This window comes from Jaculus jaculus, chromosome 13 (genome assembly GCF_020740685.1).
Source record: "Jaculus jaculus isolate mJacJac1 chromosome 13, mJacJac1.mat.Y.cur, whole genome shotgun sequence".
Classification (NCBI taxonomy): domain Eukaryota; kingdom Metazoa; phylum Chordata; class Mammalia; order Rodentia; family Dipodidae; genus Jaculus; species Jaculus jaculus.
In genome coordinates this window covers 42,318,776-42,334,716 of record NC_059114.1, presented here as the reverse complement: position 1 = coordinate 42,334,716, position 15,941 = coordinate 42,318,776, and the positions used below count along the sequence as shown (strand labels likewise).

The window sequence follows — 15,941 nt, the reverse complement described above, 5'->3', positions numbered from 1 at the left end:
GAATTTGCAGGGAGTTTTAGTCATTTTTGAACTCAGAGGACTTGGGCTGTCAGCAAGAATTCTCTGGAGAGTCTAGCACCTCCACAACTGCCATGGTATTTGCTGTAAGGGCTAAGAGATGGTTGACTTGTGTTCACATCCTGGCTCTGTAACTTGCTAGCTTTGTAGTTAGGGATCTCTCTGAGCCTTGGTTCTCTCATCTGCTAAATAGGGGGAATGAGAATGCATTTTACCTCATGACGTAGCTGTAAAGACTGAATATATAGTTCTTGGCATAGCAAGTGCATGCAATGCTAAGCTGTTTCTGTTCCTTTCATTATAGTGTTACTGAACCGCCATTCTGGGTAGTGCCAGGAAGAGCTCTGGTCATTTTTGTTTCCCTTCCATGTCTCACACCTGTGCTCCTTTTCTCCCTCATTCCTTGAGGGTTTGCTATGAAAAACAAACAAACCAACCACACACACACACACACACACACACACACACACACACACACACACACACACCAACTGCTGAATGAAATTGACATGCTGTAAGAGAAGGCTTGAACATATGCTATCATATAGAGACTGGCATGGAAAGAATAACGTCATTGAGGGTTCCTTGCTTTATTTTGTTTTAGGGAGGGTGGTTAGTTAGGGGCCTGGGGAAGGTAAATATGGGAAGAAAGTTATTGCTTGATTACAAAATAGAGACAGCTGACCCTTTTACCTTCGTTCTAGAAAATTCACTTGTAGCTAAGATCTCTATCCTAGTGTTTTTAATTGTAAGGAAGGAAAAAAAGCAAGTGAGTACTTTCTAGATACCTAGAAAGGATTGTGCTATATCCAGATGTACACAACAAGAGACAGAGAAAACTGTCTGAACTGAGGACTGGAATTAAAACCAAATGTGTTAGTTCCACTTTATTCACCGTTTACCATCCTTCCCCCATGCACGTTCCCCCAAAGGAAACAAGACCACATGTGGAAAAGAGTTTGTTATTTTGATGTATCTCCTGGAAATGAAAATAAGCCTTATTGACTTTCCTACTTACCAAGGCCACATACATGGTCCTCCTTCATAGCTTCTGAGTTCTTCTGAATTTCCTCTTGATGGCTCTGGGTAGAAATTTCATGCCACAGGCCATGAAGATATGACATCTGTGACCCCACTGCAGTCTGGGGTTTAGGCAGCTCTTGTGATGAAACTGTTTCCTGGCAGGAAGCAAGGTGAAGGCATATCAGCCGGTTGGCCTCAGGGTAGAGAGGGCATCTGCATTCTCTACTGTAGGCAGACTAGGAAGGGGAGAGTGGGCGTGGAGCTAGTAGTCCAGGGCACGGGCCTCAGACTAGACCATGCATTGGGATCACTTGGATAGTTGGTTAAAGTACAGTTTCCCAGGCCCAGACCCAAAGTTCAGCTTCACTAGTGTGGAGTGGGTCTGGGAATCTCCATTTCAGTGGATTGCCTGATTCAGTAGCAAGTGGCCAGTGCAACACTTGAACAGCACTCGGAGATGTAGGGCTAGGGACTTGAGAGCTGTCAGACACTGGCAGGGCCCTGGTTAAAGCAAGCCTAAGCTGTCTGACATGAAGGCCTCAGGCTATGGAGAGGCTTCAGCAGCCTGAACCACCAGTCATATCTCGGGGACCAGACTAGCAGGGGAGCTCCTTCCTCTCTTCTCAGGGGTCACAGTGAGCCTGGACCCCTGGACAAAATCTTGGACCAGAGATCTGCAGGAAGTAGGGCCACTCTCTCTCCAAGTCTGGGATACCTGGACATTCAGATAAAACTTGGGCTTTGCCCATAAACCTTTGACCCTGGCTGGTTGCCTAGGAAACTCTCTATATGGTATCAGCCAGCAACCTTTGCACAGCCCATTCCCCTGTGACCCATACCCTATACCTTTCCCTTGCCATTGCCTACATGCTGGAATGAATGTCCCATATGCTGATTAGGCATCAGCAAGCAATCTTGTACATCCAGTCTCCTTAAGACACAGGTCTCTTCCTGCTCTCTCACAACTGCTTATATACCCATTTCCCTGACAAATAACCGAGCTGTTCACTGAGACTGCCTCCTGAAAGTGGTTCTTTCATTGCTGTCACGGCCTCTCAAGACCCTGCTCTCCATGGTTGCCTGGATGCCTTTGGGGAACCGTGCCCCAAGGATCCAGAGACTCAGAGAGAATTGTTCAGATGTAACTAATTAGCTTTTCATTCCAAGGCCATCAGTTTCAAAGCAGCTTTGGGTTTGGTTTTGGATGGTGGCTGGAAGCATCAACCTGCTGCACCTTCAGGCCACAGGGCCAGTTCTGTAGAGCCTTGGCTGTAAATGGTCTGCATATACCAGTGGGATTGGAAATGGGCATTTAGGTCTGAGAATGAGAATGTCTGAAAAGAGGCAGGAGATCCCTGGCAGGTATTCATGGGGAGAGGAAGGAGTTAGCCTGTCCTTGGAGTCATCTTTGTATTACAGTGTCAATGTCCAGTGTGGCTGCAAAGAAAGAGTCAGTGTGTCATCCGTTCTCAACACCAACCGCTCTCACGTACATATCCCCTTCCTGCCTACTCCTTGCTGTGTGTGCAGCCCCTCTCCACTCCCCCCTTTGCACTCATGTTTCTACCTCGTACTCCTTACGCCTCCTGTACTTTGTACTTACAGTTTTGAAAAGGAGAGTACTGAGGAATGATTAGTGAGAAAATTCCCCTGTGTATTGATACATACATGGCTGTATCCTATTGACAGAATGGTGGAAACCAACCAGGAGCAGAGATGGGTTACCAGGGATTCCAGTACAGATTGACATGTGTGCTCTGAGCCCAGACTTGTGCATTCCTAGTACCAAAGTGCTTGTAGAGCCTTGTAGATAGCAGTTGGGCTTCAGTTCCCGCTCAGTCTCTCCTTTCTGTCTCTTGGTAATTTTTAAGCTTTTTTTTTTTTTAATTAGTTTTGTATTCAGCAAATACAGGCAGCTTGGTACCATTACTAGGCTCATCCATGTCCTACCCCCTCCTCATTGGCCCCTCCTTGTTGAGGTATATGGGTCGTGCATTGTGGAGTTAGCCCACAGTTATTGGTACGATAAATGTCTCTGCATATCATGACCCAACATGTGGCTCTGACAGTCTTTTCACCCCCTCTTCCGCAAAAAAAGTTTAAGCTTTTGAAGATGAAAGTTTACATTAACTGTTGATATCTTTTTAATGATTGCAATGTTTGTTTTTTTTTTTTGGCAACCTGTTGGATAGATTAAGTTGTTTTTTTACAGAAAATTAGACATTTTGGAGGGAAAATGGCTTATGGGAGACATAAGATCTGTAGACCATGACTAATTAATGAAGACCTGCTTTGGGGCTGGGGAGGTGGTTCAGTGGGTAAGATCACCTGCTGTGCAAGTGTGAGGAGCTGAACTTGATCCTCATGTAAAAGCCAGGTGAGGCCTTACACACCTGTAATCTCAATACTGAGGAGCCTGGGGATAGGAGGCCACAGTGGGGGCTGGCTACTCAGCCAGTCTCAATGAAAATCAATGTGAATTCTAGGTTCAGTGGGAGATTCTCACCCCGTCTCAAGAAAAAAAGAGTAAATAGAGGGTGCTTGCTCTCCTTCTGTGGCCCTGTACACCCATGTGCATGGGACACTTGCACACACATGTGCATTAAAACACACACACACACACACACACAAAGGTGTAATATCCTGAGGTTATCATGTGTGATTTTAGGGCCCAGTCTTTTGTAAAGAGTGCCATTTGTAGTGGGAACTGGGCAGGCATGTTTGATGCTCTGTGTGCTCTCGGGAGGGATTGTGCTCACTGGAAAGAGCCAAGTGGGTTTTAGTGAGAGCATGCAAAGTAAATGCCTGTAAAGCACTCAACCCTTGACATGGTAAGTAGTCATTAAAACTTACATACATTTAATATAATTGCAATTACAAAGCTATTAACTGCATGCAACTGTGTCAAAGGCAGTTTAGGTCATTAGAGTAGATATTAGGAGAGGAGGCAGCTTCCACCATGAGTGGTTCTCCCTCTCTATTGAGACCAGTAGCTCCATTCACTTCAGTAAGTACTTTTGCATTTATGCTCTAAGTAAAACACCTTGTTAAGTAGTTTGGATAGTAGAACTGGATAAGATTTCAAGAAGCAAAGAAGGCCTAGAAGAATCCCTTACCTACATTCATGGGTTTCTTCCCACCTTACTCTGGATTTATTGGAGGGTCTTTGCTATCCTGAGTGGTGGCTAAGTGAAGCGGAAAAGCAATCCTCTGTGTTGGTTTCAGTAGACTCTCACTCTGATGAGTGGGTATTTTTTTTGTTTTTTAATGCACACCTTTGCCAGTCTCTTTGCATGTGGCTTTGGAGTCATATCTCTGTCCCTTCTTTCTCTACAGGCCAGGGGTCATCACCATGCAGGCATTGTCGGAAGAGGATCGCAGGCTCTGGATGGAAGCCATGGATGGCCGGGAACCTGTAAGTAACAATTCAGGGAAGTAGAGCTAGAAGAAAGACCCTGGGTGATTTGTTTCTTCCCCAGGGAGAGATTGTTGGTGTTGCTCTTACTTCTGCCTCCTGAGTGCTGGGATTAAAGGTGTGTGCCACCACGCCTGGCTAGAACTCAGCCTTTATAGAGGCAGGTTTTCTGCTCCTGTGTCTCTTAGAGGAGGCAGAGTCTAGTCTGGCTTCTGAATGTTTATTTACTATACAATTTCTTCATGAAGTATGGTGCAAGCCATTTCATTGGAATAAACAAACATAAAGGTGTACACAGGTTATGCGGGATCTTTTATCACTGTCTTCTAGGTCACATTCCTGTTGTCATAGTGACTGAAAGCCTATTAGAAGCAATGGGACATATCAAGATAGATCAATACTTCTATTTCAGAGATGTTGACCTTAGGTAATGATGTAATCTTGTGGTGGTTCTGCAACTTGTAACACGTGAAACCCACGTGAGAGCCCTAGGGAAGTCCCAGAACTGTCCTTTTATCTTGGTGCTAGGGATCTCTGCTGGTAGTGATCAGCAAATCCCAAGGAAACAGAAATCCCGAGTATCAAATCTAGCTATGAAAAAGAATCCAGAGGGCCAATAATTAACACTTGAAAAGACCCTATCCAATGGGGAAATTGTTGAGAGCAAATGTAGGTAGGCCCTGGCTTCCACTAACGAGAGGACCTTGAATGCCAGGCTTGGTGGATCTTGAGATGATCTCTTTCCCAGCCTATGCTGCTGAGGTGATTTATAGATCAGGAAGCCTCCGTCTTTGGTAGCTAGCATCATCCACTGTCAGCTGAGCCCTTTTTTGTGTGAGTAGGACACAGGATTTGAGATAGTATAGTCTTTAATCATGCCATATAAACAAAGTAGCATGATTTCATTTTATAGATGATAAGCCAGGATTTTTAGAGTGGTTAAATACCTTGCCCCAAGCTTCTCAGGGAAGTAGCTATGGTAGAGAGCATGCTGGGACTAGATAGTGGGAGGCTCAAGTGCTAATTTGTCTCTCAGAGCCCACATATGGGCATTCCATGCCCAGCAGGATCATTCTACCATCCTCAACCTATGCCTTCCCAGGTTGTTGCAGCCATGGTCATTCTTCCAGCTAGAAAATGGTAATAGGAGCTTCCGGAGCAAGCCTTGTGAAGGAACTAGAAGGTCACATACCACCATTAGCAAACAGGATGTGGTCACATCCATCTGCACAGGAGAATGGGAAAATGTAAGGTGCCTGTCGTCCGTCAGGGGCCCTGGCAGTATGCAGCACAGTTGCAGCAGAAGAGAAGGGATGCTGTGGGTGGTCAGCAGTCTCCACTATAGTGACAGAGCTAGAATTTGAACCATGTCTATTCCTAGATATATTTGGGGTTTGTCTTTAGTAGAGATAAACATCCAAGCTGCCTTCTAAGCATTAATGTTATTTTTGTAGTACTTTTTCTGATCCTCTTGAATGACTACTCAAAGTAATAGAGGAAGAAATCCCCAGGGTGAAAAAAATCATACCACGGCATGCTGTACTTCACATGGGTCCACTTCTGATGAAGCTGGAATCCCAAAACCTCCTCACCCTTCACCGATGCCATCTAAGCCTCTTCTTCCACCCCTCCCTACCACTACACAACTCTGTGTCTAAACATGACATGACTTTATTTCCTCTCAGGAACATCCAGCTTGCCTTAAAAACCATACCTGGGTGTGCTTTTTAGTTTCCTAGAGAGAAAGGTAAACACAGACAAACGATGAGTGCATAATTGATAGTTACCTGAGGTATATTTTGTCTCCCATTGCTGAGAGCCTCTAGGGAATGTTGCTGGCGCTATATACCCAGCAGACAATTAGAAGATCCAGGTTTAATCACTGCCTCCCTAATTGGTTAGGTAAGTCTGTCCCCTTGGGAGTTTTGGCTTTCTCTAGTTGGTTTTTTCTCCAGCTGGTCTTAAGGCAGTTCCCTGATTTCAGGGAGGTGTTATTGGGGATACCTGCCCTTTGTTTTCATGCTTAGCTGAAGTGGCATCCATGATATTTGGTAATTTTTTTTTTTTAAGCTGGAGTAATTTTAGTTTCCTTTCTTTCGTTCTATCATTGTTTAGCAACACCTTAGTATAACTCCTTGGGCAAACAAAGACTAAACCTAAATGAACCCCAGCCCTGTTGATTTTGTAACATTTTAATTGTTATGTAAATCATAGTTTTTGGTCCATAGTCATACTCTAGTTTAAAAAAATGTTCAGTGTTCTCATGATATTGATGGGCATATAATATAAAAAGAAATTGGAATTGTGTTTCAAAATTGAACAGTACAGTATAGATTTTTTTTTTTTTTTTTTGAGGTAGAGTCTCACTCTAGCCCAGGCTGACCTGGAATTCTTTATGTAGTCTTGGGCTGACCTTGAATTCATAGCAATCCGCCTACCTCTGCCTTCTGAGTGCTAGGATTAAAGGCGTGCACACCACTATGCCCTGCTGAACAAAATAGATTTTGTCTATGTAGTGAATGTGAGATCTTTCAGTTCAAGTGAAGGAAATCTAATTCAAAGTTGCTGTAAGAAAAGCTGGGTATGTTAGGTTACATAACTGTAAAATATGACAGTGTAATAGGTTTTGGCCCATCTGGATCTGGTAACTCACATAATATTTGGAATTGGTTTCTTCTTTTGCACTGACTTTCTAATGTATTCTTTCCATGTGGTGACGGTAAAAGGCTTCCTAAATATTCCAGGATTACTTATTATTTTAGTCTTCTGAGGCAGGGCATTACTGTTTAGTACAGGCTTGTCTCCACTTTACATCCATCTCTTTTGCCCATCTCCCGCTCTGGAGATTGATTCAAGTGCCTTGTGTATGCTAGGCAAACATTCTACTACCAGTTTATATTTCTGGCTCTACATCTTATTATGAAGAAGTGAAGTAAATGTGGAAGAGGTAGGGGAAGGAATGTAAGAGCCAAAGGATGGGCAGGAGTGTTTAGGAACACTGTCTTCTTGACATTGCGCTTGCACCTCACAGCATCTGCGCAGCATCGGGCTTATTAACATGTCATTATGGATGCCAGGGGATGGGGGTAATAAATGGCATCAGAATAGTGACAGACAAGTGGGAAAGAGGGGGTTCAGTCAGAGAGGGGGATAAAGCAAAGTAATGGGAGGAGGAGATTTGGATCAAAATAAAATAGGCACATGTATGAAATTTGCGAATAAAAAAAGGAAAAAGAAGCGGAGTGAACAAACTTTGTGAAACTGGCCAGGCAGTATTTTAGGCTGTGTGGAGCATATGGTGGCTTTTGCAGGAACTTAACTTGGCTCTATTAATTCAAAGTCAGCTCTAGACAATATACATATGAATTGTTGTGGCTTTTTTTCCAATAACTTTAATTACAAAAAACAAATGGCACACTAGATTTTAGTTATGGATTATTGTTTGTTGCTTTTTCATGTATATGTGTATTGATGAGGTATATATTGCAAAATAATTCAAAAGAAATTTCACATTTGAATTTTATTGAACTAAACATTTGGCTCAGGGTTGTAGTGGAGGAACTCACCTGACTTGACACACCTGTCTGCACTGAAAACAGAAATGGTGGGGGAAAGTTGGCTTTTGGTTTACAGAAACAATACTTTTCTTTACCCTTAAGACCTATATTGTACCAAATTTTATATTCAAAGAGCTTGCTCTTTGATACTTGACTAAACCTTTACCAGTAACATCATACTTAAAAGAAAGAATGCTTTCCCTTGTAACTGGGACAGGGTAAGGGTGTTCATTCTCACCACACATCCAATCCAGCAAACTATTTGAAGTCCTAGCTGGCATGGGAGAACAAGAAAATACTATATGAAGGGGACATATACTGGGATGGAAAATGTATAATTGCCCCTGTTTTCACATAACAGGATCATCTATGTAGAATAATGCTAAGAAGCCCCCAAACAAAAACAAACCCTTATAGAATTAGAAGGTCAACTCACAAGACAATAAATAAGATATAAGCTTCCACCCACTAGCATCATATTTCTATAACCTAACCATAAACAAATGGTAACCAAAGGAAAACATTCACTATAGTTAGTGACCCTCAAACTGAAATACTTCAGAAAAGACCTAACTAAATATGGAGAGGCCCCATAATGCTGAGGGAAGGAGATAGACTTAAATGGAGAAACAGAGTATTCTGATCCATTTGTGGATCAGATGATTCAATATTGCAAAGAGGTCAGCTCTCCCCCAATTGATCTGTAGGTTTAATGTGATCCCTGTCAAAACTTCAGCAAGATTTTTCTAAAATTTATATCAAAGGATGCAGAAACTAGAAGAACTAAAGCAATTTTGAAAAAAAAAAAGTGGGAGTTATTATTTTACCCTATTTTAAGACTTCCTCTATAGCAACAATACTCAAGATGTTGTATTGGAAGGATAGACATGTAGATCAATGGAACAGAATCAAGAATCCAGAAATAGACTCTCACAAATATGCCCAATTGATTTTAGACAGAAGTGCAAAAGCAATTCAGTGAGGGAAATACAGCTTTTTTAATAAATGCTGCTTTTTAAAATAATGAGCATCTATAGCCAGAAACATAAACCTTGATTTAAATCTTGCATCTAACAAAAATTAATTTAAAGTTGATCACAGATTTCAGTGTGATATGTAATATGTAACATGTGAAGCTATGAAACTTTTATAAGAGACTATATTAGAAAATTTTTGGAATGTAAGACTATGTAAATTTTTAGACATGGTATCTAAAACATGGCTTATATAACTTAGGGGGAAAATGATAAAATTTTATTTATCAAATTTTGGTTCATATTGGAAAGATCCTTTGAGAAGATGAAAACATCATCTACAGAGTGGAAAAATGCATTTGCAAGGCATAAATCTGATAAGGGGCATGTGTCTAAAAATGCAGAACTCTTGGAAAAAACATCCAACTGGGAAATGGACACAAGGCATGAAGAGAAATTTTAAAATGTAGGTATACAAATGACTAAAATGCTTGTGAAAATAAAAGATGTTCAATATTATTAGCAGTTTAATCAATATCATTAGCCTTTAATCCCAGCACTCGGGAGACAGAGGTAGGAGGATCACCATGAGTTCTAGGCCTCCCTGAAACTCCATAGTGAATTCAGGTCAGCCTGGGCTAGAGTGAGATCCTACCTCGAAAAACAAACAAAATAAAATAAAATAAAACAAAATTACAGTGGCAAAACCAGAAGTGATAGAGAGGACTTGGAAAAAGTGGAGCCATTTTTACATTGCTGATGAGGTTGTAAAATGATGCAGTCATTCTGAAAAGTCACTTGGCAGTTTCTAATGAAACTGAATACACACCATGTGTCCTGTTGCTTGCTCTGGATCACCCCAGAGGAGTGAAAGTGAATGGTTACTCAAAAATCACACTTACTTGTTTATTTTATTTTTTAATTTTAAGAGAGAATGAGACAGAGAGAGGGGGAGAGAATTGGCGTACCAGAACCTCAGCCACTACAATTGAACTCCAGATGCTTGCACCACCTACTGGGCCAGTGCGTGTGTTCCCAGTGCGCCTGACCTGTGCATGGCTGATGCATTGTTCTTTTTGCCTGAGGAAAAGAGGTGGGAGTAGAGATGCCAGCCACACTCTGCACCCACTCTACAGGACAGCTGTAGTTATGTCTGCTCCCTTGTTGGTTAACTTTACATCCAATTTTTTTTATGTTCTGCAAGGTTCTTCCTCCAGAGTTGTGGCTGCTTACTCCGTGCTGAGGAGGGTGGCATGACCATGACTATAACTGAAAGGTTCTATTACCTGCTAGTTGCTCACTTTATTAAGAATTAATATCAAAGTAGTTTTTTTTTCTCTAAGTTGATATTTTGTTAAGTCAGTAATTTACTACAAACAATGTTTACATGTATGTGTTGTTAATATGCTCTTTGAAAATTTTAACTTTTCATTTTGAAATCATTTTAGACTTGCCAAACTTAACACACTTCACCCAGATATCCTAGATGTTAATGTTTTACATAATCACATTATAATTAATTGTGAAACCAAGAGATTGACATTGGTATAACATTATTATTATATTTCAACAAATTCCAATTCACTAGTAGGATATTTTTCTGATCTAGAGTCCAATCCAGGATAACATGTTGCATTAGGTCATATCATTTTGATATCACTTAATCTTCACATGACCTTTCCTGGGGATACATGAACAAACATCTATTCACCCCAGATAAAGAAGACCAAAGAAAGAAATGACTCTACCCAAGTCCAACTTAGTGAGCCAGTGATTTACTCATTTTGCAGCATGAATGACACAAAGACAGTCTCATCACCGAAAGGCCCACCCAGCACAGGCCATGAAAAGCTGCATCCCTGAATCTCTCTGAAATGTGGTGCAGGTCCACTGGAGACTACTAGCAAGTGTTCACTGCTTATTTAATTTTGGCAAAGAGGCCCATAACTTTTAGCTTCTTGTGGCATAAATTTGAGCTTCTTGAGCCTGGAAAGTTTCATTAACTTTTTGAGTCTGAAGAACCTACTGTCGTCATGCAGGAGGAAATGTTTTAATTCCAAGGAAATGGCTGGAGAACACCCCTTGGAACAGTTACAGGCTTGGCTTTTGAAACATTACCACTAGCTGATGACTGGAGAGTTTGAGGCCACCCTGAGACTACAGAGTGAATTCCAGGTCAGCCTGGGCTAGAGTGAGACCCTACCTTAAAACAAAACAAAACACCAAAGTATGTTCGGACAATGTGCTATCACCGTCTTCATCTTGGATTGTACTGGGAACTGTTACCAGTGTTCTCAGTCCTAGCTAACAGTTCATACCTGCTTCTCTTTCTATCTTCTTCTAAAGGACCTCTAATATGTTTTTTGTTGTTGTTGTTGTTGTTTTTTGGATTTTTGAGGTAGGGTCTCACTCTGGCCCAGGCTGACCTGGAATTCACTATGTAGTCTCAGGGAAGGCCTTGAACTCATGGCAATCCTCCTACCTCTGCCTCCCAAGTGCTGGGATTAAAGGCGTGCGCCACCACACCCGGCTAAGGACCTCTAATATGTATTCAGGCTCATGTTTGTAGATTTCCTAAATATATTTTTTATTTGTAATTGGCATATAATCGTACGTATTTGTGGCATATAGTATGACATTTTAAAACATGTACACGATGCCTGATGATTAGATCACAGTAGGTGACACTTGTCGTTTCTTTGTATTGGTAACATTTAGAATCTTCTCTGTGGGCTTTTGGAATATTCAGTGGCTGTGAGCCATAGATATCCTCCTGTGCTTTGGAACATGAGCAGTTACTCCTTCTGCATAGTTATGCTCCTGAGGTCCCTGTTTGTTTGGATAATTTTGTTTTCTCTCTGATCACCACACATCCTTCTTTGTCGAGTTGACTGTGTTCACCATGTGTATTGTAGTCATTGGTTTAATGACGTTTGCGACCATAGCATGGTCTTACTAGACATTCTGAGTGTGACCCCTCACCTCTAGCTGCAGCACCAGTGGCTTTTGGGAACCTTAAAGAAAGTATGGCAGGATTCCAGGGATGGATGTTATGGTTCAGTTTGTTTTTCTGTGGGAAAGACTATGGACAAAATGAAGCTCTTTGAAGAAAGATTTGGCTGGAACCTTTAAAAAAAAGTGTGTGTATGTATATGTATATATATATACACATATACTTACATACATACATACACACACACATACACACATACATACACACACACACACACACACACACAGAGAGAGAGAGAGAGAGAGAGAGAGAGAGAGAGAGATGGATGAATGTGCATGTCAGAGCCTCTTGCTGCTACAAAGTTCAGACTTTACATGGGTATTGTGGAATCAAACCTGGGTGAACAGGCTTTGCAAGAAAGCATGTTGATGGAAGGACCTAAAGGTATTTTGAGTATTAGAAAAGCTATAAATTTGGTTGACTATTTGCTTTGTGGTCAGGCGTGCAGTGAGATAAGCCATTTTGAAAAATTATGTTGGGTTTGCTGAACCAGGCTCAAGCATGTTAAGTCAGAATGGCTCATCATGACAGTTACCACTTTAGTTTGTGCACTCTGCAGATCCTGTCCCATGACCCTAGAGGAAAACAAGCAAATGCATCCTATAAGCAAGGTCATTTCCTAGTATGGCTTAGAAAAGCGTCGCGTTTGTGGCTGGGAGAATAATGCAGAAGTGCAGCCTAGAGCGCCAGCCAGCTACCACTGTTCCTTCATGCTGGGTGGTCTTGACTCATTGCCCACAAAGTCCAGGCTCCCCCTCTTGTTGCCTTTTTATTTTTAAAAGCTTAAAAGAGGAAGGGGTGGGGAATCCAGAAAATGAATAGAGACTCCTCAAGTCAGAAATATGCTCAATTGCAGTGATTGCTGGTGAGTTTTATTTTCATCATACATCTAAAAGGTTTTTCTCATACATCAATAGTTTTATGGTATACTGATGTAGATTTTTGAGATGGTGGTGTGGTGGTACCTATCATTGATAAAACATCCCACAAATTTGAAATCAATTTTTCCTTTCATTTTCTTCCTTTTTCTTTTAAAATATTTTTATTTATTTATAAGTAGAGAGCAAGAGTGCATATCAGGGCCTATTGCCTCCACAGCGGACTCCAAATGAACCCAGGGCAGTAGGCTGTGTCAAGCACCTTCAGTTGCTCAGCTATCTCCCCAGCCCACGAACAAGGTTTTCTTAGTAGCTTACATTCCTTCTTTTAAAGTACTATAGGAGATTTTGAATAAAGAAGTCATACATTTTAAAAAATTGATTTTTATTAGAAACTTTGTATGGATACATGTGTTGATTTCATTTTCCTCAGCCCTGCCCTGTTCCATGGAGGGCCTCCTCAGTGGGGTTATTGGTTCTCGCCATGGGGTTGTGGATTATGATTGCAGTAGTTAGTCACTGTGGGGGGTAGGCATTGTCTCTTAATATGCCTTAACATCCTGTGGCTCTTAAAATCTTCCTGCTACCACTTCTGCAGTGTTTTTTTCCTGAGCTTTGATGGGTGTGTTATAAGTCTACTTTAGTGATGAGCTATCTGCAGCCTCTGGGTTTCTGCTTTGATATGTTTTGAGTGTCCTCAGTGTCTATTGCCATCTCACTGGCCCAGGTTGTCAGGCTCGTTGTGAGAACAACACTCATATTTAATTTGACATTTTTTCAGTGGTGTCATCTGGACCTTGGCTGATGTGCAAGTGGTGGTTCATTTTATAATAGGCAGTCAGCTATATTTTCTTGTCATGTTGATGGAATTTGGTTCTTCCTGTTTTTTTGCTGCCTTCTATAAAAAAAATTGATTCTCCCAAGGAAGAGTGAGAAGAGCATGGAGTAAAGGGGATGTGCATACTTAATTATGAGACATTTTGATGGGTAGAACTACTGTTTTTGGCCAAAGATTAGTGGGAGTTTCTCACTGGAGTGTATGACCCTCGTCTTCCTAAGATTCTGACTTGGTTCCCACTGCCATCTGTGAGTTATTTCCCACTGAGCTGGCCTGTTACCCAGAGAGCCGTTGGTTTCCTGCCTAGGCTGAGTGCCACTATTGCACAGATGTGTATATCTTGTCTGGCTGGTTGATTTCATATCTAGCAGGATCTCTTGCTTGTTCAAAATGTTTCTGGCCATTTCCCCCAGCACCTCATGTAGCACTTGCTAGCACTATGGGGGCTAGCTGTCGGGGAACTACTTCCTTCTAAGTTCCAGTGTGATAGACGTTCTCCGTCAGCAGCTTGTGTCTTCAGCATAGGGTCTTAGTGTTTAGCTCTGGCAGGCAACCAGGTGCTTTGGCAGAAGTCTTACCTTGTTTTGGGGACCTCAAGTCTCTTTGACCAATAGCTCACAGTGGGGTGTCACCCATATCTGGCACTTTCTTTCTCTTTTCCTTCTCTTCCCCTTCCATCTCCTTCGTCCCTTCCCTTCCCCTCCCTTCCCTTCCTCTCCTTCTCCTTGTTCTTGAGACAGAGTCCTCTTACGTAGCCAAGCCTGTCTCTGAATTTACTATGTAGCCCATCTGACCTTGAGTTTGTGGCACTCCTTGTGCCTCAGCCTCCAGTGTGCTGGGATTACAGGTGTGAGCCACAACACCTTGCTTGGAATACTATCTAGCTTCCTTTCTTGAAAGTGCTTTGCTGAGACAAATGCCATCTTTCTCTTGTCATTGCTGTTGGCTGTGTTAGACATTTGAATGGATGCTAACCTGATGTTTTGGCTGTTTCTCTAGCTAGCTCATACTCGGACTGCTGTTCCTCTGGAAAGATGTAGACTTGCAGAAATTGGGTGTGCCCTCCATGTCTTTCACATTACCTGTCTATGAGACTTAGCAGAGTACTATGAGAGGTACTGTGCACTCACTGCTCACTGAATGAACTTGGGGGCAGTAAGTAGGGTAGGTAGGCTTCTATGATCTACTCATGAGTGGAGTTCACTTGTTGAATGCCATGGGTCCTGGTCATGGCCAGAATTCTCTAAATAGAAATCCACACAAGTGAAGATCTTGACTTGCTTGCTGTTCACCAGCTTTCCAAGTTGGTAGGGGTTCCCCCCCACCCTTGTGATGGCAATGTGGCAGAAGCCAGTATGCTGCCCTGGGATAGCCTAAGGTCAGAGGGCTTTTGAGGGCCACAGATTAGGGATCAGTTAAGACAGCTCTGGTGGCAACAGTGAAATTAGGAAGTGTAAGTGCATGTGTGTATACATAGATACATGGAGTTTTAAGTGAGTATCTATATCTACTTAAGTAATAGATCGGTCCTGTATCATTTCTTGTCATCTAATGGCCTGTGGGCTCCTGGGTCCTCGGGCCTGTTGCAGTCCCCCAAGGAGTCCAGGCAACTGTGGGGATCAAGGTTGTGCACGCATGACGAAAGAAAAGACTTTTAGGAGACAGTTACAGTGAACAGCTCTGTTTATTGTCAGGGAAATGGGTTTATAAGCAGTTGAGGGTGGGAAGAGGCTCCTAAGGGGATTAGATGTACAGAGTTGCTTGCTGATGCCCAATTAGCATGTGGGGGCAAACATTCTAGCAAATAGGCTATGGTATATGGCACGGGGGGGGGGGGGGGGGCGGCGATGGGCTGTGCAAAGGTTGCTGGCTGATACCATGTAAGGAGTTTCCTAGGCAACTGGCCAAAGGCCACAGGGTTATAGGCAAAGCCTAAGTCATATCTGAATGTCCAGGTATCCCATGCTTGGAGAGGGTGTGGCCTTACTTCCTGCTGATCTTGGTTCCATGATTTTGTCCAGTGTCCAGGCTTACTATGACCCTCAAAAATGGGAGGAGGATCCTGGCTTACTGCAACCCCCAAGAATGGGGGAGATATGAACTGTGGTTCAGGCTGCTGCCACCTCTCCGTAGCTGGGGGCCATCGTGCCAGAGAGCTTAGGTTTGCTTTAAACCCAGGGCCCTGCCCATGTCCGACAATGGCCTTGCTTACATTTGTGAAGACT

The 15,941-nt window shown here is 42.4% G+C and overlaps 1 protein-coding gene across 2 annotated transcripts in view; it reads left to right on the top strand.

Moving 5' to 3' along the window:
* Positions 1 to 15,941, top strand: part of Arhgap26 (Rho GTPase activating protein 26) — a 481,437-nt gene that overhangs the window by 188,946 nt on the left and 276,550 nt on the right. For both annotated transcript variants that reach the window (XM_045132425.1, XM_004664708.2), the window contains exon 11: positions 4,378 to 4,456. In XM_045132425.1, the coding sequence (XP_044988360.1) occupies positions 4,378 to 4,456 (79 nt within the window). The remainder of the gene's footprint in view (positions 1 to 4,377; positions 4,457 to 15,941) is intronic.